Source organism: Scyliorhinus canicula, chromosome 21 (genome assembly GCF_902713615.1).
Source record: "Scyliorhinus canicula chromosome 21, sScyCan1.1, whole genome shotgun sequence".
NCBI classification, from domain to species: domain Eukaryota; kingdom Metazoa; phylum Chordata; class Chondrichthyes; order Carcharhiniformes; family Scyliorhinidae; genus Scyliorhinus; species Scyliorhinus canicula.
In genome coordinates, this window is record NC_052166.1 from 54,153,691 (window position 1) to 54,175,487 (window position 21,797).

General features: G+C 47.4%; 1 protein-coding gene across 3 annotated transcripts in view; it reads right to left on the bottom strand.

Moving 5' to 3' along the window:
* Window positions 1-10,869, bottom strand: part of phf19 (PHD finger protein 19) — a 48,072-nt gene extending 37,203 nt beyond the window's left edge. The window contains exons 1-4 of one of the 3 annotated variants that reach the window (XM_038782102.1): window positions 10,636-10,869; window positions 4,974-5,177; window positions 4,044-4,125; window positions 584-679 (exon numbers count right to left, since the gene is read on the bottom strand). In XM_038782102.1, coding sequence (XP_038638030.1) covers window positions 584-679; window positions 4,044-4,125; window positions 4,974-5,162 — 367 coding nt within the window. In that variant the 5' untranslated portion in view covers window positions 5,163-5,177; window positions 10,636-10,869. Of the gene's footprint in view, window positions 1-583; window positions 680-3,962; window positions 4,128-4,973; window positions 5,178-10,635 lie in introns of those variants that run through there. The other 2 variants (XM_038782103.1, XM_038782104.1) reach the window with 2 other exon arrangements.
* Between the last annotated feature and the right edge of the window lie 10,928 nt (window positions 10,870-21,797).

The window sequence follows — 21,797 nt, forward strand, 5'->3', positions numbered from 1 at the left end:
TCAGGCAGCATTTGTGGAGAGAATCAGAATTAGCATTTCAGGTCACAATGACCTTTCATCAAAATGTTTCAGATCGGAAACATTGGCTGCGATTTTGTGGCACCCCACCACTCCCCGGTTATGGGTTTTCCTGTGGCGGAAACAACGAGCCACTGGTCCCTGGTGGGATCATCCGGTCCTGGTGAAGTCTGCAGCGTTTTGATTGGTTCACTGGCCCGAGGGCGAGGGAACCCCATTGGGGGGTTGACTTTGGCAGTACCAAAGGATCCTGTCGGCAAGAAAGGCCGGATAATCCCGTCCCTTAACGCTATTTCTCTCCACAGATGCTATTCTGAAGCCCTTGCTATTGTCACTCATGGAGATTACCAAAAAATGACATTGGTTGGCACTCTCCCGATTGCCTTCTTTCTCTGTCACTGGGGAAAACTCCACTGACAATGCTCGAGATAAATTCTGGATGATGTCAGAAACTCATTCAGTGGAGAGCAGGTTGCCATTGTCACATTGCCTCCAATCACCTTTCAGCCCTATCAGTAGTTGGCCTTGAGCATTCTCAAAGGGGATTATTGAGAGTGCCTCTTACCTAGCCCACACTTGCCACAAATCAAAATTTCATTAGGTGCTGTAGATGTTTTCTCCGAGCAGATGTCACATGTCGGCTCGTCTCCAGGAACGCCAGCTGCTCAGGGGGGAAAAAATGATCTTTTAATGCAGAAATGTTGGACAAAGAAACAAGTATTAGAGAAAATGTAAAGACATATGAGAATGAAGTAATACTGATATATTGGAAGGCTTGCAGTTTTTGAATGACCTCAAAGCGTTGGGGGTGGGGGGGTTCAGCTAGGATTTCTGCTCTGATTAAATACAGTAGGGTAGATCCTGACTTTGTGCAATATTGAAAAATGGACACGAGTGAATCGGCACACTGGTATGCATCTCTCTCCCTCCCTCCCTCCCTCTCTCTCTCTCTCTCTCGGTTTATCTCTATTAAAGTCAACCATCAATAAAAATAAAGAGAGATGTAAGAACGGGCTGCTGTCTCATTAAGCACTTGTTTTACACCATTGCACCAAGTCAACATCTACCCCATTGACTGCTGTTAGATAGCATCTGTGTGTGGGAATTTCAGGCAAGGAGCTGGATTGTCTCAGCAATGACGCTTCCCCAGATTCGAACAGCCTGTTGACTCTCACTGTTCAAGGTCAAATATAGAGTGGTTACTAGGGGGAAGTAATGGAGCGTTGCCGCCACCTTTGGAGCAGCATGCCTTGCAAAGGATTACTGCCTTCCAGAAAGGGCATAAACAATAAACAAAGAAGTGCTGTCAGCAACTGCAGCTTAAATATATCGGAAAAACACTTGGAACTAAATAACAATCCTCATTATCGTTTTGTTTTGGTGATGGGGAACACCTGTTTAAAACACATTCCAGATTCCCCAGGGCGCAATTGGTAAATGCACAGTGCATATATAGATCAGATCAGGTTAGAACTCTATAACTCTTCACCCCCCACAACCCAAAGATGTGCAGGTTAGGCGGAGTGACCAGACTAAATTGCCCCTTAATTGGAAAAAAATAATTGGGTACTCTAACTTTATTTTTTTAAATAACTCTATAGCTGGAGTTCCTAAATTTTTTGCAGATAGCGCAGTTAGTGAGACAGCTAGCATGTGGATCAGATTAACACCAATAGTTTGGGGTTCGATCTCTGTCCCGCCAGTGGTAAACCTGGGGCATGCCTCCTCACCCTATCCGCAGAAGAAAATCGTGGCTCCTGCCTGTGGTTCAACAAATAATCGTCAAGCCTTCAGGAAGAGAAGTCAAGAGGAAGTTAAGGAGGGGAAAAAAAACAAGGGTCTCCACTCTCAACTGTCATCAATGGGCTCTGACTGGAAAATTCACTTGTGTGGATGTGTGGTTGAGTAAAGAGCAGCATACACGCAGCAATCTCCACATTTACACAGGTTAACTACATTCTGGACTTTGTTGCGAGGCTATACCCCCCTTTTCTTGAAAATATGATTTTTCAACTTCCAACTGGCTGACACGGGCAGCACGGTAGCATTGTGGATAGCACAATCGCTTCACAGCTCCAGGGTCCCAGGTTCGATTCCCGGCTTGGGTCACTGTCTGTGTGGAGTCTGCACATTCTCCCCATGTGTGTGTGCTCCGGGTGCTCCGGTTTCCTCCCACAGTCCAAAAATGTGCAGGTTAGGTGGATTGGCCATGCTAAATTGCCCCTAGTGACCAAAATTGCCCTTAGTGTTGGGTGGGGTTACTGGGATAGGGTCGAGGTGTGGACCTTGGGTAGGGTGCTCTTTCCAAGAGACGGTGCAGACTCGATGGGCCGAATGGCTCCTTCTGCACTGTAAATTCTATGACTGGAAATTTTGCAGTTGGGACAGAGACAGAGCAAGCTGCTTAAAAATGCAAAGCCACTTCCCAAGGTGGAGATGAGAAACCAACAAATCACCTTCAGGAGAGTGTGAAGAGGGAGAAATTTCTTATAATCCGGGCACCCATCATAACCTGTAACTGAGGAATCATAGAATCCTTACAGTGCCCATTGGGTCTCCACCGACCCTCTGAAATAGCAGCCCACTCAGGTCCACTCCCCCGCCCTATCCCTATAACCCCACCTAGCCTGCACATCCCTGGACACTGAGGAGCAATTCTAGAATGACTGATCCACCTAACCTGCACACTTTGAACCGTGGGAGGAAACCGGAGCACCCGGAGGAAACCCACACAGACACACGGGAGAAGGTGCAAACTCCACACAGGCAAATTCCACACAGACAGTCACCTCATCAAACACGGGTCCCTGGCGCTGTGAAGCAGCAGTGCTAACCACTGTGACAACAAGCATTAAAAATGTAACGTGCTGGATATTGAAACAATGGCTGCCACAAAACCTCTTGAAAATACGCAATGGGTGTAGTATTTCAAGGCAAGGCTGCCCAACCACAGAGTTGACACAGGCGGTATCCAGCAATTCTTCAGCAGAGGAAACAGGCTGCTATCTCTCTCTTGTAATAAGCGTGAGGCCCTGTTTGAGAAGCTAGAATCCAGCAATGAGCTGAGATTTCATAATAATTACAACATCTTCTACATCTGACTGCTTCCAAGAAACCAGCTAATCCAAATCAGCCGCATTGTTTAAAATCTATGCCTCAAAAGGCACTTAACCATATATTATTTTACCATTTTTTTATTGGACTCTCACTCCCTTTATTTGATACCTGTGTGTATGTGAGAGAGTCCTAATAACTGGAATCATAGAATTTCCAGTGCAGAAGGCGGCCATTCAGCCCATTGAGTCTGCACCGGCCCTTGGAAAGAGCACCCTACTTAAGCCCACACCTCCACCCTATCCCCGTAACCCCACCCAACCCTTTTGTTCACTAAGGGCAATTTAGCATAGCCAATCCACCTAATCTGCACATTTTTGGACTATGGGAGGAAACCGAAGCACCCGAAGGAAACCCACACAGACATTGGAAGAGAGTGCAAACTCCACACAGAGTAGCTCAAATCAGGAATCGAACCTGGGGCCCTGGAACTGTGAAGCAACTGTGCTAAACACTGTGCTACCGTGCTGCCCTGCATTTTAATAAATTTTCTCTGGTCTTGTGATTAATAAATCTGCTTTTTATTTGGCTCCTTATTGCCCACAGCTTCAATAGTTAAATACATTCTGATTTGGAAAAGGTATATTCTTGTGAAAAAGGAACTTTGACCAGTTGTCACACCTGTTCATGAGATTTTACTCTTGGGGGAATGGCCTCTGGCATCAGCGATACTGTGCCTTAAGGTGGGGTGGGATGGGAGCAGAAGTAAAATAATCAAATAAAATACGATTCAGGTCTTCTTTACTTTGCTCATCAATTTTCAAATAAAAATGCTGATATAGTACAAACTTCATTGAGAGTCTATTTTTGTAGAAAGTCAGCATATTGACCTTTTAAACAGTGGAATGATTCTGTAATGTGGTGGCCTTCAACTCAATAGCTGTCCATATAGTGCTGAATATTGCACTCACCATGTTGTATATCTTTCCAAAGAATCCAAAATTCAGAATTATCTTCAAAGACTAAAAGACAATTACGTTTATGCTTGTTTACCTGCAAAGTTTCAGCAAAATCAATTCATTAATTCAGTTCCAAATGCATGATTAATATTTCAGAATTAATTAATAACACAGATAATGATCTCATTCTAATCATAATACATTATAATAAAAATAAATGTTAATTTTCTCTTTAAGACTCTACTGGACCTGGTGTACATCAGTAAATCAGCGAAAAATACTCTTACAGCAAAGATTAGAAGAAACAAGTTTCACTCGATCAACATTAAATTTTTGTACGGTAATTTTAAAAAATAGTGGTGCTCAAAATACAGTTAGGAAGCCATGGTGAGGGAGTCAATTTACAGCAGGGATGAATTCTTTGGATTGGTTTTCTCTCAATACTGGTGGTTTATTTTCCTTTGTGTAACACTAATCAGGGACCAAGAGCTACAAAGTGAGTTTGAAAATCAGGAAATTTGGGTTTGCACCTCAAGCTCAACTGCAATTCATACTTGGGCTTCTCCTGGGGGTTGTTCGGTGGTGAATTTGGTTGGGGATAGTCATATTCCTTCCTGCAGTGGCCAAATGTCCAAGTTTATCTGTTGGCGGATTAGCTAAGGAGTACAGAGATTCACACAATCTGGGTCCTCATACCCACACAACCGGAGAGGGCAGTAGGGGACAAAAAAAAACACAAATAAATAGCAATACATTGATTTAAATCTGTGTGGGAACATAGAAAATAGGAGCAAGAGGAGGCCATTTGGCCCTTCAAGCCTCTTCCGCTATTCATTATGGTCATGGCTGATCATCCAACTCAATAGCCTGATAGAAATATATGTAGAGGCATTTTACTGAACACAACATTTTAAAAACTGTTTTGGTAAGGAATATCCATGCCTTCTTGATTTTTCCCAGGTAGAGCAACCCATCTGTCCATCTGGATAAGACATACTGCTCTTCACTAAATACACAAGGCTGTTCCAAATGCGCTGTTCCATTCTGCAGAGACTTATTAGAAATCTTCTGGATGCATTTGGAGATGACACCGACATCTCTCCGTTGTGGTTCCAAGGCGCCTTTCTCCATCAGCTCCTCCTACTGCTGTAACACCAAAATGAGAAAAAAAAAATCACATATTAATAACAGGAAATTAGCCAAGTGATCATTTCTACTCCACCCAAACGCACTGAACTATTGCCCATCATCTGAGGTCACTTCCAAAAATGTAATTCTAAAGTTACTGTTACTACAAATAGAATTCACAGCATACTTTATTAGTACTACATGGAAACGACAACACAGAAAACAGGCTAGTCAGCCCAATTTGTTTGTGCTCCACATAAGGCTCCTCATGCTCCACATATCCCCTGCCCCAATTTGTTTCTTACCTTTCAATGAATGAGTGGCCCCCTTATGCCTCTCTACCTCGCTATCTTCTTTCGAGGCACAACTTAAAACCTACTTCCTCTGACCAAGTTTCTACTCATCTGCCCTAATGTCTCTTAAAGTGGCTCATTTATCATAGTTCGTTTTACAATACATCAGTGAAGTGCTCTGGAGCATTTTATTACGTTAAAGGTCCGACATAAATACAAGCCATTATTGTTGAAGTCAATAATGTTGGTTCAGCATGATCTTGATTTCAGACATGCGTGCATTTTTAAATTATGTCCTCTGTCTCCAGATGTTGTTGTCTAATATCTTAGCAAAGAGTCTGGTATCTTCCCTGCCACTTATGGTGAACTAACTAACTCCTCGGTCCCAGGAGCTTGGTTTCAAAGGGCTCAAAATTTATTTTCAAAGCCCTCCTTGGCTTCACCTCCTCCCCATCTCTGGAACTACCTCCAGTTCTACAACCCTTCAAGGTCTCTGTATCCCTCCAATTCTGACTTTGTGCCCTACCCTGATTTCAGCAAGATGTAGGCCATAACTTAAGCCAAAACACCAAAGCAACATTGAGGGATGCATGTTGACAGAAATGGTATCCTTCAGAAGAGACAATTAAGGTTCTTTCTGATGGTTTAGTGCGAATCATGGTTTGAAAATGAGCAGCAGGATCTTCTACTATGCCGACCAACATTCATCCTTTAGTTTAAATTGAGATACATAATAAGTCACCACTCCCTAAAACATTACATCTGTGAAGTACTTTGAAACATTTAAATTGTGGCTAGATACTTCATAAATGTAAGTTTTTATTTGATATCTCTGTTACAGTTCCTTTCCTTCCAAAATCGTAACTTTAAATGTATCCATGCAAGAGGCTGAACAATAATAAAACAATGTAAATTCTTGCTTATTTTCAAAGCCATTGAATAAAAGGGCATTAAAAAGTGAGTCAAAAACAAGATAATGCAAAATCTGTACTGATGTATTTACATCTTAAATAAAACATTTAATATATGAATATTATTTGCATATTGAAACACACAAATAATTAAATTACCCCCAAGGTGCAGGCAATTTACCTGCTCAATTAAATCTGGAAAATAAAGTAGTTTAGACCATCTATCACCTGCGGGACATCAGTCCCAGTACATTATGTTGCCCCAATTAAATTACAGGGGGTAAAGAGGAATGGTGTAATTTGAATACAATTTTAATTCAACAGTACACTTCCTTTAATATCCAGTCCATCACCTCCCTGTTACCTGCTAAATTTGTCTGTCTGATTTTGTTCCTATATATGATTATTATGCTCACATTTTTAACCTGATTACTTGGTCTATGTATGAATATTTTCGATTTAAGTCACATTGCAATTCAGTCTTCGGGCTGTGTTTCCCACTGTGCTTCTTGAATCAAATACCGTTTTTAAAAAAAATTTAGAGTACCCAATTATTTTTTCCAATTAAGGGGCAATTTAGCGTGGCCAATCCACCTAGCCTGCACATCTTTGGGTTGTGGGGGCGAAACCCACGCAAACACGGGGAGAATGTGCAAACTACACATGGACAATGACCCAGAGCCGGGATCGAACATGGGACCGCTGTGTCGTGAGGCAGCAGTGCTAACCACTGTACCACCGTGCTGCCCTAACAAATGGCATTATTAATACAACAGCATTCTGCATTTTTTTTAACTAAATCTTCCTGCTCACTGAGGAGATGCAGAACTAGAATGTCACCCTTATGTGCCAGGGATGAGACTCCTCGGTTTGGATCGTCAGGATAACGCTAACACAACCTCAACTTTGAAATATCCAGGATTCATGTTTCCATAAGATTGCTGCAGTGAATCCTGACATTCAGTAACCCATTTGTCCTCCGCTTGTGATATTCTGAACCCCTATCACTAACTCTTCATTATATTTACTATAGGAATATATATCCCAATGTGTGCACAATTTAGGGATCGTTCTGAGCATGTGCTTTTAATCCAATATTTTAATAATCACAGTAGTCAAAATACAGAAACAAAACAGTTCCATCATGAGTTTGTAAGCATCAATTACACTGAAAGGACTCCTGGATAGTTCTCCAGCTGAGTTACTCTGCATCCACACAAGGTATTTGAAAGTACCGACTCAAGCAACAGAAATCTTATCAGGTATTGTCATCAGGTTAGTATTGTCATCAGGAGGAAGGATGTGAAAGCTTTAGAGAGGGCACTGAAAAGATTTAGGGGAACGATTCCAGGGATCAATAACTTCAGTGAAGTAGGTTGGAAAAGCTTGGGTTGTTCTCCTTCGAGAGGGTTGAAAGGAGATTTAATAATCATCTTTATTGTCACAAGTAGGCTTACATTAACAGTGCAATGAAGCTACTGTGAAAAGCCCCTAGTCGCCGCATTATGTCGCCTGTTTGGATACACAGAGGGAGAATTCAGAATGTCCAAATTACCTAACAGCACAGGCGGGATTCTCTGGCCTCCCGCCGAGTCGGAGAATCGTCCGGTGGGGGGGATCACACCCCGCCACTCCGACGCCGGCTGCCGAATTCTCGGGCGCTGGTTTTCTTGCGGGTTCACGCCACGCCGGTCGGGGGACATTGGCAGTGCCCCCCCCCCCCCCCCCCGGCAATTCTCTGGGCCCCAATGGGCCGAGCGGCCACCCGTTTTCGGCCAGTCCCGCTGGCATTTAATGGACATGGTCCATCCCGGCGGGACCTGTCTTGGAGGGCGGCTACCAGAGCCCCCGGGGTGGCACGGGAGGATCGGGGAGGCACCGGGGGGAGCCACGGTGGCCTGGCCCGCGATCGGGGCCCACCAATCAGCGGGCCGGCCTGTGCCGTGGGGGCACTCTTTCCCTCCGTGCCAGCCATGGCGGAGCCTTACAGAGGCCGGAGTGGAGAAGAAAACCTCTCTGCATGCGCAGAAAATACGCCACCGATTCTGCACATGCGCCAGAACATGCTGGCATCAGCATGTTCTGGCGCATGTGCAGAATCGGCGGCGTATTTTCTGCGCATGCGCAGAGGTTTTCTTCTCCACTCCGGCCTCTGAAAGGCTCACGCCGGCCCTTCGCCGCCGGTTGGCATGGCGCCAACCTAGCCCCCGGAAGTGCGGAGGATTTCGCAACTTCCGGGCGGCCTGATGCCGGAGTGGTTCACGCCGCTCTTGACGCCGGGCCATCCGGCTAGTTGTGGAAGAATCCCACCCCACATCTTTCGGGACTTGTGGGAGGAAACCGGAGCACCCAGAGGAAATTCACGGAGACACGGGAGAATGTGCAGACTCTGCACAGACAGTGACCCAAGCCAGGAATCGAACCTGGGACCCTGGAGCTGTAAAGCAACAGTGCTAACCATGTGCTACCGCGTCGTCCAAATGGAGGTGTTTAAAATCATGAGGGGTTGGGGCAGAGTAGCTAGGGGAGAAACTGTTCAAATTAGCAGAAGTGTTGAGAACCAGAGGGCACAAATTTAAGGAGATTGATAAAAGAACCAAAGGCAAAATGTTTGACACAATGACCTTTTAGGATCTGGAATGCACTGTCTGAGAGGATGGTTGAAGCAGTGTCAATTGTGGCTTTCGAAAGGGAACTGGATAAGTACCTGGAGAGATTTTAAAAGCTGCGTGGGGGATTGTAGGGGAAGGAATGGGACCAGCTAAATAGCTCTTGCAGAGAGCCTGTACTAACTTGACAGGCTGGATGGAGCCCTGTGCTGAAATCATGCTGTGATTCTATCAGTCCTTTCACCATGTGAGGATTCACTTACATCTCAAAATAACATGAGTTTATACTTTTTCCAAAAATAGACGCACATTTTAAATAATAGTTCCACACTCAGGCAGAGGATTTTGAATTAAATAAACTGACGGTCTCTTTCATATTCCAGTGCTAAACGTTTGGGCGCAGTGTCATTGGCCCGATGAGGTTGGATTCCTTCGATGCGACTGAACTTCTCTGTTGACCACTTAACTTCCTCTGAAAGTTTCACTTCACCTGGCGGGGCGAGGGTCAATACAGCAATGACAAAGCTAGGATAACCGATCAAGGTGAGCCTGTCATGCTGCACAGACTGTGCCGGGTGTCTGCACACACCAGAGGACTTCCGCAGAATGTCAAAGCGCGCCAAAGAAGTCCCGCCCTCCCCCCTCCCCGCCTGACTGACATTGGTCCAAAGTTTGCAGCGGCCGCTTCTGAAGGTTTGGAGTGGCCCGTCTCGCAGTCAATCAAACCCTCAGGCCGGTGACTTGGAGTCTCTCTCTCTCTCTGTGCTCCTGACAACTGACAGCAGCGCCGTTACTTTTCTTTTATCTTTCGCAACTTTATTGCACTTACAGCAAAGAAGGGATCCAGTTCATGCACAACATGCACTGCCCACCACCAACCGAGCATGGCACTGCCTGAGAACATTTAAAAATCACACCCGGCCCTCCCTCAGCCCAAACTGGCCAGGCGATTAAAACAGTTAATAAAGCACTATTCAATAAAACAAAAAACCCTCATGTAACTGCAGCAAGTAAAATGCAATTTAAGCAGACAGATTCCAGCACTGGGCGAGCTTTATGTTAAACATGGCCGCTTGCAAAGGCAATAGTTTTGTGCAAGTTTTAAACTATATTTTGCGTTCGGCAGGACACGTTTTAAATTGACAAATCAAACTGCCTTATTGAATTCAAAAAAATAAAATCCAGCTGCTGATCACCCAGGGGCTCTTGCAACTTAAAAGTTACTGCAGCCGTCAAACTGCCTTATTGAATTCAAAAAATAAAATCCAGCTGCTGATCATCTTGAAACTTAAAAGTTACTGCAGCCGAGTGAATATAGATGGTCAGATTTTAATTCGCATGCTGGCATTATTATGGGGAAAATGCTACATTTCTGGGCGATTTTGCATCAACATCTCAAATAATTGCCGGGAAATAGTTTGTATTAGGAGGGGAGTTCAGGATCAATCGCAGCCTTGAGTTTTTGGAGAGTTTCAGCTCATTTGCAATTTTCTGAAGGGACAACTGCACTCATCTGTCACAATCTGCCTTCACTTCGATCCGAACCAATGGTTAATTCAACATCAAACAGCCAAACACTTGGTTGCATTTTTCAAACTCCTTCACCGCCCTCTCTCTCCTCTCTCCCTGCTGTAGGACAAACCTGGTCAAACTCCTGCCTTACCCTCTCTCTGTCTGTCCTACACACACACGTTTCCACTTCACTGTCGTCTTTCTCGCTGAGAGCCGCGCTTCCCTCTGAACGATAAGGAGTCCCCTTGCAGACCATTCGTGGGCACCACCTCTTGCTGCTTTATTTTTTTTTTGGTGGGGGTGGGGGGCACTGTCACTATGTACAGTTCCACTCACAGCTCCCTGCCCCAGATGTCGCCATTTTTTTCTCTTTCCCGCGATTTATTTGCGTGTGCTTATGTAATTAACACATCATCATAAGGAAGTTAGCAGCGAAATTGTGCGGGCTCCGAGCACACGCACCACTCCCCTCCTCCCGCCCCTGAGCACCGCCCATTGCAAGTGCAACGCCGCAGAGCAACTTCCCGGCTCAGCACCAAGTCAGAGCCACGAACCAGACAATCCCTACGCTGCAGGAGGAGGCCATTCGGCCCATCGAGTCTGCACCGACCCTCCAAAAGAGCATCCTTACACAGGCCCACTCCTCCCCCCCCATAAGCCCACTTAACCTGCACCTCTTTGGACACCAAGGGGAAATTTAGCAAGGCTAGTCCATCTAACCTGCCCCGTCTACGGAATATGGGAGGAAACCGGAGCACCGGGAGGAAACCCAAACAGACACGGGGAGGAAGTGCACTCCGCACAGTCACCTGTATCATAGAATTTACAGTGCAGAAGGAGGCCATTCGGCCCATCGAGTCAGCACCGGCTCTTGGAAAGAGCACCCTATCCGAGGTCAACAACTCCACCCTATCCCCCATAACCCAGTAACCCCACCCAACACTAAGGGCAATTTTGGACACTATGGGCAATTTATCATGGCCAATCCACCTAATCTGCACATCTTTGGACTGTGGGAGGAAACCGGAGCACCCGGAGGAAACCCACGCAGACACGGGGAGGATGTGCAGACTCCGCACAGACAGTGACCCAAACCGGAATCGAACCTGGGACCCTGGAGCTGTGAAGCGATTGTGCTATCCACAATGCTACCGTGCTGCCCTAAGGCAGGAATGGAACCCAGGTCCTTGGTGCTGTGAGGCAGCAGTATCACCAAGCCATACAAACAACAGTCACTGACCCGGTTTCTCCCTCCCCCTCTCCCAGAGGTGACAAAGCCAAAGACTAGATCCCAAATCCCAATTGTATCGAGGTGACATTATCATGTTGTTCCTGATTTAGAAAATAGCAAACTTTCACAAGCCATTTTTTAAAAATTGGATGCGCATATACAAATTAATTGCAATTCCTGAGGTTTGTGTACACTTTTTGGGAATTCTTTACCTGTCTTGATGTGTTTTGCATTTTGGGTGGATACTGGAGACAGGTGGGCGGTATCTCCAACACCTTCACAGTTGACAATGACACTTTTGCACAATGTCCAAAATTACACCAGAAATTTGGACCCTAGCACAAACACATGAATACTGTTCCCGTGTAATTTTAAAAAACAATCACGATTAATGTCACAAAAATGTCTCAGTAAATGAGTCAACATGCTTAACCCAATTTGGGAGGAACAACATGGAGAGACAGGCTGGAAGAGTGGTACTGTTTTGAGGGTAATGCAAGAGCAGTAGGACACAAGGATTCATTTTCGAAAGGTTTTGTGATAGTGGCAGCCCAAGTTGATAAGAATGGTTAAGAGAGCATATGGACTCTCCAGGCCCTCGCCACGGCAGCACTCCCATCCCCACCCAAAAAACACTCCAGCAGCCCAGTGGTGACAGCCACCCTCCAATCCTGGAACCAACTGCGGCAGCAATTTGGCCTGACCAAAATGTCGGACAAGGCTCCCATCTGTAACAACCATAGGTTCACACCAGCACTGACTGACGCCACCTTCAAAAGGTGGAGGCAGGACGGAGGGACACTGACAGTCAGGGACCTATACACAGACGGCAGGATCGCTACACTGGACGAACTGACAGAGAAATTTCGGATAGCCAGGGGGAACGAGCTACGGTATCTGCAGCTCAAAAACTTCTTACAAAAGGAGACATGGACGTACCCACAACCGCCACGACAGACACTACTGGAAGACCTACTGGACGCAAGCATCCTAGATAAAGGGAACTGTAGCGACATGTATGACCGACTGGTAGAAAGGGCCGACACCGTACTGGACGCAACAAGAAAGAAATGGGAGGAGGACCTGGGAATTGAGATAGGGTGGGGACTCTGGAGCGAGGCACTGCATAGGGTCAACTCCACCTCCACGTGCGCAAGGCTCAGCCTGACGCAACTAATAGTGGTACATAGAGCCCACTTAGCAAGAACCAGTATGAGTGGGTTCTTCCTGGAGGTGGAGGACAGATGTGAATGGTGCCAAAGAGGCCCGGCCAACCACGCCCACATGTTCTGGTCTTGCCCCAGACTTGTGGAGTACTGGACAGCCTTCTTCAAGGCTATGTCCAAAGTGGTGGGGGTGAGGGTGGAGCCATGCCCGATAGTGGCAGTCTTCGGGGTTTCAGACCAGCCAGATCTATTCCTGGGGAAGAGGGCGGACGCCCTTGCCTTTTCCTCTCTGATCGCCCGCCGTAGAATCCTGTTTGGCTGGCGGTCAGCAGCACCACCCAGAGCTGCAGACTGGCTGTCCGACCTCTCGGAATCTCTCCAAATGGAGAAAATCAAATTCGCCATCCGAGGGTCAGATGACGGCTTCCACAGAACATGGGAGCCATTCGTGCAACTGTTCTGGGACCTGTTTGTGGCCAATGAACAAGAGGAAGAATAGCCGGGTGGCCAAGAATCAGGGGAAAATGGACGGGAATCGGGGGAAGGTAGCCGGGGCATGGAGGGGAGAGATGGACTAGGGGGGGGGGGGTAAACCTGAGGAGGGAGGGGCGAACCACGGAGGGGGGGGGGAGGGGGGAAGACAGCTAAACCTGGGGAGAGGGAGGTGAACCGTGTGGGGGGGGGGGGGGGGCAGGGAAGCAGGAGCCGGAGGGAGGACACGGGATGCCGAAACGTGCATGACATCTCCAGGAGCGGGGAACGAGGAAACTGGAGATGGAGGACGGGAGGAGCGGCAACACACAGCACAGCCAAATATATCGCACGCTGTGATTTTCTCCCCGGCACCCAAAGGTGTGCTTGCCCCCCCCCCCCCCCCTCAGTCCCCGCCCCCCGCAGGCAGTCGCCTACCTATGTGGTGTGGGTAATTTTGCCAGATGTATAGAGATGCCGCTGTCGAGCTGGTGCACAATACCCCACCAGTCATTCCATTTCATATGTTATTGTATTTTTTTTAATGTTGGGGTGTGCCCTTCTCCTCTAAATGTGTGTATATATATGTGTGTTTCTTATTCTGTGTACATAACGGTAATAACCCAATAAAAACATTTATAATAAAAAAAAGAGAGCATATGGAAAACTTTGCTTTTTAAGTAGAGGCACTGAATACAAAAACAAAGACATTATAGCAAACCTTTTCAAACCATTGGTTAGACTTCAGCCGGAGATATGTGCAATTCTGGGCACCATACTTTAGACGGTGTGGGAAAGGTTTTAAAAAATTTATTCATGCGATGTGGGCCTCACTGTCTGGACCAGCATTTATTGCCCAACCAGTAGACAGCTTATCTATTCTAACAAACTTTAATTTGAACACAGAATTAAGCACATTAGCAACAAAGAAATAGTTTTGCAGTTAACTGGTAAGACATCTTAACTTGCTTCCTGAAACCTGAAACCCAATAAAGCAACCCATATATTTCAAATACCACTTATGTATAAAGTTAACAACCAGGTTTTACTTGCTTATCTTGGTGCAGCGTCCTTGGAGAGAGAAACCTTGGGCTGGATTCTCCGATCCTGAGGCTAGGAGTCGGCGCAAAAGGAAAATCCGCGGGAGATTCACGACCGGAAATTCAGCATGAATCCTTCACCGTTTCTGGTACTGGTGAGAGGTTAGCACTGGTGCCGCTTGAAACTCCCACGGATCACACCACAAATGGCCGGAGATTCGCCGTGTACCGAGCCGCGCATGCGCAGGGCTGACAACCTGCACCGGTCACACCGGAAAACATGGCATCAGCCATACTCGAACCCTAACCCGCCAACCACGGCCCCAAAGCCGTGTCCACCCTGTCCACCCTTCACCGTTCCCCCCAGCCCTAGCAAAAGCCCCTCACCCCCAGCCAGCAGCACAGATCCCGGACGAGTGTGGTGGCACTGGACACTGTCCATAGCCAGCACGCCGGGTTCCCAACCACTGGGACCACACATGGCCCACGTCATTGGGAACACTGTGCATTGGAGGCAGAGCATCGCGGGTGGGAAGACCGATGACGCGCGTGTCCCAATGATAGCGGTTTGAAGGGGGCGGTGCATGGCAGACCAGCATCAAACCGGCGCCTGCCCCAATTCTGGCGTCGGAATCCATTCACCGCCCAATCGCCGATCCCAATTTCAGCGTTGGGCTTCAGAGATACCAGCCCCTCATTTTTAGGACCAGGTTGAAAATCTTCTGCTCAGCTGCAAGTCACAGAAGCAACTCCCTTGTCCAGACAGACCTAGCCCCTCCCATTAGCTACATCAGTTGCACTCAAAGCACAGAGCATTCTTTTGTCTTTTGTTAAGCCAGGCTCGAAGTGCTACAACATTACATTAGCTCTCTATCTGCAATCAGGTAAAATGACTTTTAATATCTATTAGAAAAACACATTCTCTGTAAAAAAAATCACTGATTATCTCACTTTTAATCACATCTCTCGCAGACACAGTGTCTGAATGCATTCTAACCGAGGACTTAATATTAATACAAAAATACAAACAATAAATTATGACAATTTCTTATATTTATCACACCAGCAAAAATTATATCGTCGCTAGTTTGCTTTTGATTGCAATTAAAGAGAAACAAAAGTGAGGATTTCAATGAAAAATGTTCCCCAGCAATTCTCTGTGATGCCTGCCATACCAGGGCGAAATAAATAGAAAAGATGAAATGAGAATCTCCATTAAGGCAACCAACTATTGTAGCCGCCTGGGGTGACCACTGCCCAACACAAAATGGAAGATTGCAAGGAATGTAGGGAAAATGGACATGTTGCAAAAGCAAGCAGCTTGCAAAGCGCTTGTGTATTCTGGCTACTGCAGAAACCAGTTCTGACTGCTGCAGAAACCAGACAGCACTGTGAAAGAAAACAAGTTAGCATACTAATGAGGCGATACAGGGTGATCCCCAGGTACAATGGAAACAAGTTAACACAAATCGATACATTAAATGGAAGGCTAGACGTCTCGACGCCAAAAGAACTCCAAAGCAATAAGTCCCAAGAACCGCCCAGTGATCGAGTTACTGCCCCGTTATTGGGGAATTCAAATCAATCGATTGGGAAGAGACCCAATCGATTGCGAGTGTATAGAGGGTCCGCCCAGGTGGGCGCGAGACCCTGAGAGGTGTATAAGACAGAGACCCCCGACCCCAGCTCTCTCTCTCTGCCAGCCTCTCCTTGACCAGCCAGCCCTCCCAGCAGAACACCATTGCAGCAGAAGAACCTTGAGGAGGAGAGGCCTGGACAACAGCCACCATCACGTAAGTGTCATACAACGCACGCTATGAGAATAGACACTTCTGACCCCCTTTAGTCCATAACTACTGGAAGCCTGCGGACCCAGGACAAAGCTAGAGGCCGTTGTTCCCTGATCCGGCAGTCCCCTTATCCAGATAAGTATTTGGCCTAGTAGTGGTAGGGTTAGCCTAGTCTTATAGTTTTATATGCATGATTAGTAGATTACTGTATTATAATAAACGTGTCTTGTTTGAACTTACTAACTGGTGTATGGATTTATTGGTTTGAACTTGAACTTGAAACTTGTGGCGGTATCTTAACGATACCTGGCGACTCCACAGCTAAGGAATGAAACATAGCCAAATTGAGTGCACAGCACACTCACCCAGAACGAGCAACATTTGAGTGGCGACTCCACCGGGACTCGATTAGAAGTGCCCCCCCCCCCCCCCCCCCCCCCACACTCCGAGAGAACCCAGAAATTTGAATCTGAAATCCAATTGGGAAAAGGAAAAACCACAAGTGTTCAAGTAGTTCAAATCAATACTCATAAGTCGGAAGTGTGTTTTTGCATGCGTAACTAACAGGGTTGTAAGGTAAAACCGAGAGATTTTTGTTGTGACAAACTGTCGGGAGTTTTATAATTCAGAACATAGCGAAAGCCGTACCCGTATTTTATAAGCATTGCCTTATTATCCCTCGTTCCAAATTTAAGAGAGCATAGGAGAAAAAGAAATGGCCATGCAGGCAATGGAACGCCTCATGAACCAAGAGCAGTTCGTGGTCGCAGCGACCAACAGCAACAGAGTAGGTCAGTGTCCCATTTGGGAGCTGAAACTCAGGAAGTACCTCAAAGGGAAAGGATGGCCCCTTTGGAATGAGTTTTGTGTGAATGAGGAGACAGGTCCCTGGAGTATAGGACATACTTGGTGGGAGAACCTGTCTGAAATTCACAAGAAAGGTTTAGGTAAAGCACGTAAGCCGATGGCAATTGTGTCCTGCTTGGCACAATTGTGAGGCACAGAGGAGGTCGTCAGGACGCTCCGAGCAGAGTTAGAGGAGAAGAACAGAATGAGCAAAGTGGATGTCAGGGACATCGAAAAGGAGAATATAGGATTAAGGCAACGACTGGCAGATAAGGATAAAGAGGTGGATGATGCCAAGAGGGCACATCAGTCTTGTCTAACCCATCTGAGCAGCTCTCAAGTTCAGTACGGAAAAGCCTATCAAGATGTGCAACGTGCAGTCTTGATAAGAGAAGAGTCAGAAAAGCAGGTAGAGACACTGAAAAAGCAGTGTAGCGACCTAAAAGCAGCTTTAAGGGCACTCCATGCTGCCACCACTGAGCAAAGGCAAAGCACAGTGGACCACGCTAAATGTAGGAAGCAGATTGCGCAGCTGCAATCTCTGCTTTCTGTGCAGAATGGCTTCCAAGAGACCTTTGGAACACAATTAGAAGAAGAGAATGCCCCAGATTGGCAGGAGTTGAGTGAGATGGCAGCATGGTAGCATTGTGGATAGCACAATCGCTTCACAGCTCCAGGGTCCCAGGTTCGATTCCGGCTTGGGTCATTGTCTGTGCGGAGTCTGCACATCCTCCCTGAGTGTGTGTGGGTTTCCTCCGGGTGCTCCGGTTTCCTCCCACAGTCCAAAGATGTGCAGGTTAGGTGGATTGGCCATGCTAAATTGCCCTTAGTGTCCAAAATTGCCCTTAGTGTTGGGTGGGGTTACTGGGTTATGAGGATAGGGTGGTGTTGACCTTGGGTAGGGTGCTCTTTCCAAGAGCCGGATGGGCCGAATGGCCTCCTTCTGCACTGTAAATTCTATGATCTATGATCTATGAGACAGCGCAGCGATATGTTCAGGGAACATGTGCGCTAGCAGCGCAGCAGAAAAGGAAAGCGCCCCAACCCCCCACAGATCAGATAGCACCCGCACCAATGAACCCAGTCACCACCCAACGAAAAGCAACCGCAGAAGGCGCACCCGAGATCACGTACACCACCCCCTTAACCGTGACACAACTAAGGGATGCGTGTGAGAAAATCACCCCGTTCCTCCCCACTGCAGACCCCCACCAATTCTTCGCACGAGTGAAGCAACAGGCGACCATGTACGGCCTGGATGAGCGAGAGCAGGTTAAGCTCACTGTTTTGAGTTTAGACTCATCAGTTGTAGCAGCCCTCCCCGACGCACAGAACGTTGGAGGAGGTACTCTCGAAGAGATGCATACAGCTATTTTAGATGCGATAGGGTACAACAGAGGAGACCCAGTCGAAGGCCTAAATAAATGTAGGCAGAAAAGGACCGAGCACCCCACAGCATTCGCAAGAAGGCTGTGGATTCACTTCACTGAAGTTTTCGGTGATTTAGACCGCGCACATTTAACCCGAGATAATATGGTTAAATGGACCCGCACCATCATCTCCCACGCCACAGATGCAGGACAGAATGTCTGCTCCAATTACGACCCCTCAGAAGAGGCCCATAATGAAAAATGGGCATTGAAAAGATTGCCCCACGCTTGGGAGCAATCTGTCCACGGCAAAGTAACATTAAAGAACCCCGAAGAAGCTTAGGCTACAGCAGATATTCAGGCAGTGAGAGCACACCACAACCCCGCATGGGTAAATGTGAGAAAGAACAGTCCCCCACAGAAGTCACAGGCATGTTTTAACTGCGGACAGTTAGGGCATTTTGCTAGGGAATGCAACGCCCCGCAGAAATCTCAGAGAGGCCAGCAGACAGGCACTCTGAACAGGAACAAAGCGAAGCCTATCCACAGTATAGGGACGCAGTCAGGACAGACCAATGTGGACGGAACGGACTGACGGTGTTCGGGCTCCCCCACTTGGGTCTGTGACACCCTCTGGGACACATCCGGACGACCGGTAGTCACGGCGAAAATTCGGGGAAAGCCCATAGAATTACTCTGGGACACAAGAGGGTCCCGCACGACCATTAATTCCTCCACTACACCACAGGCAGACACGTGGCCCACTACAGCCACAATAACACTCAGCGGCTTTACAGGCCACTCACAGCAGGGACACATTACAGCCCCTGTACCCATCCAACGAGGGAATATCACCGCCAGACAACCCGTTGTTTTAGTTCATCTGCCCCGCACAGCAGAACACATACTGGGCATTGACTTTATGAATGCCCACAGCCTGCCGTTCGACCCAGTCAATCAGTGTGTCTGGCAAATGGCGAAATCAGACAGAGCACCCGCAAACTCACAGTAGGAGAGTACGCAAACAGGATTAGCGCAGTAGGCGACTATTGTTTTGACCCGACCACGCTTAGCACGGACAAACAGGTTAGGGCAGTATTGAACAAACACAGGACAGCATTTGCCAGTCACCGGCACGACTGCGGCAGAATGACTGGACAAGTTCAAATTACAGGACCTGACCTGAGACCACAGAGACAGTACAGATTTCCCCTAGAAGCGGAGGGAGAAATTGGAAAAGTTATAGAGAGCTTATTAAAGCAGGGTGTACTTAGGACAGTAGCCTCGACTAATAATGCCCCTATATGGCCTGTGAGGAAGCCCGACGGATCATGGCGTCTGACCATTGATTATCGGGAACTCAACAAAGTTACCCCAGTAGTAGCCCCCACGGTAGCAACAAGTCCCGAGACCATGCTCAAGCAGGGACTCCACTCCAAATATTTCACGGTAATGGACATTAGCAATGGCTTTTGGTCAATCCCATTGGCAAAGGCATGCCAGTACAAATTTGCCTTCACTTTCAAAGGACAGCAGTATACGTGGACATGCCTCCCACAAGGATTCCACAATTCCCCCTCCATTTTCCACCGACAGCTGGCAAATGGACTAGCAAAATTTTCACGACCCGAATATCTGGTACAGTATGTGGACGACCTATTATTGCAGACAGACACCAAGGCAGAGCACATCGCGCTCCTGCCTGAACACCTAGAACTTTTGAACTCAATCAGATGTAAGGTTAACCCCAGAAAGGCCCAACTATTGGAGAGTAAAGTGATTTATTTGGGTACAGTCATCACACACGGCAAACGCGAGATCGAGTTCAAAAGAATTGACTCAATCGTCAAATTGCCCCTTCCCCAAAATGATTCAGCCCTCCGGTCATTTTTAGGACTGGTTGAGTATCGTTGGAACCATATCGATGGTTTTGCGACCAAGGGAGCCCCACTATCAGACCTCCTTAAGAAAGGAGCCCCTTGGGAATGGCTTCCGCAGCATACAGAGACTGTGGAAGAGTTAAAGAAAGCCCTTAGCGCAGCACCTGCACTACAAATTCCAGACCCGCTCTCCCCATATGCAATTGAGGTAGCTAGCACAGATCTGACCCCCTCGGCCGTGCTCCCTCAGGAACGGCACGAGCAGCTACGACCAGTGGCTTATGCCTCCAGACTGTTAGACCCAGTAGAGCAAGGATTTTCAGCCTGCGAAAGGCACCTGCTCGCGGTATTCTGGGCAGTACAATACTTTTCTTACATTACCAGACTCAACCCCATCATCATTTTGACCGAACACACCCCCACACAGTTACTTTTAGACGGACGACTGAAGGACGGTTCAGTGAGCCAGATAAGAGAAGCTAGGTGGACACTTCTGTTACAGGGACGGGACATAACAGTCAAACGGACCAGGACACACACGTTTTTGGCAGACAACCTCCAATATCCTGGACAATCCCATGATTGCGAAATAGTAGCCCCCCTACAGAACACAGGACCCTTCATTGCTAAGACGCCCCCCAGGAAGATAGGGAATTCAAGCCAGTGCCCCCAGCACACAGACACGTGTGCCCCCTTGAAGATCTATGTGGACGGTTCATCCACAGTTTTAGATGGCGAACGCATCACTGGATGCGGAATTTATGTGGAAGATGCGCAGGGGCGCGCACTAGAGGAGTTAGCATTAAAGTTACCCGGTCACTTAGGCGCGCAGGCAGCAGATCTCGTGGCCATTGCATACATAGTGGATCACCCAGATTCGTTCCCCAGCCCAGCAGACACACATTTGGACAGTCTATATGTCTGTAACAGCCTCACAGGTTTTCTACCCCTGTGGAGGACAAGAGGTTTTGTCTCCGCGGACGGGAAGCCCCTTCCATCAGCCCCATTACTCTGCCATATCCTAGAGAAGGCAAAGGATAGGACGTATGGCATTATTAAGGTTAGAAGCCACCATCGATCATCCCCCCCTGGAAATGTGAAAGCCGACGCACTGGCTAAAGCAGGCTCCAGGCGAGGTCATTTCTGGACACCCCCAGCTAGCGCACCAGCTAGCGCCCCTGTGAATTCAGTTCAGGTCTCACAGACAGACATAGAGGATTTAGTACAGGCACAGAGGCAGGATGAAAATCTCCGGGAGATTTTAAAAGGAAACTTTGTGGCCCAGTACGACAAACACGCTTTGACCATACATGAGGGTGTGATTATCAAAGACAAGTTGTATGTGGTTCCTGAGAAGGACAGGAATCAAATGATTGCCTTATTCCATGATGGTCATGGACACCAAGGGATCGACCCTACCACAGCCCACCTTAGGGAGCTCTGTTGGTGGCCCAATTTTAGAGACGATGTAATGCACTACATAGAGAACTGTTTGACTTGTGCACAGAATAACCCGGAG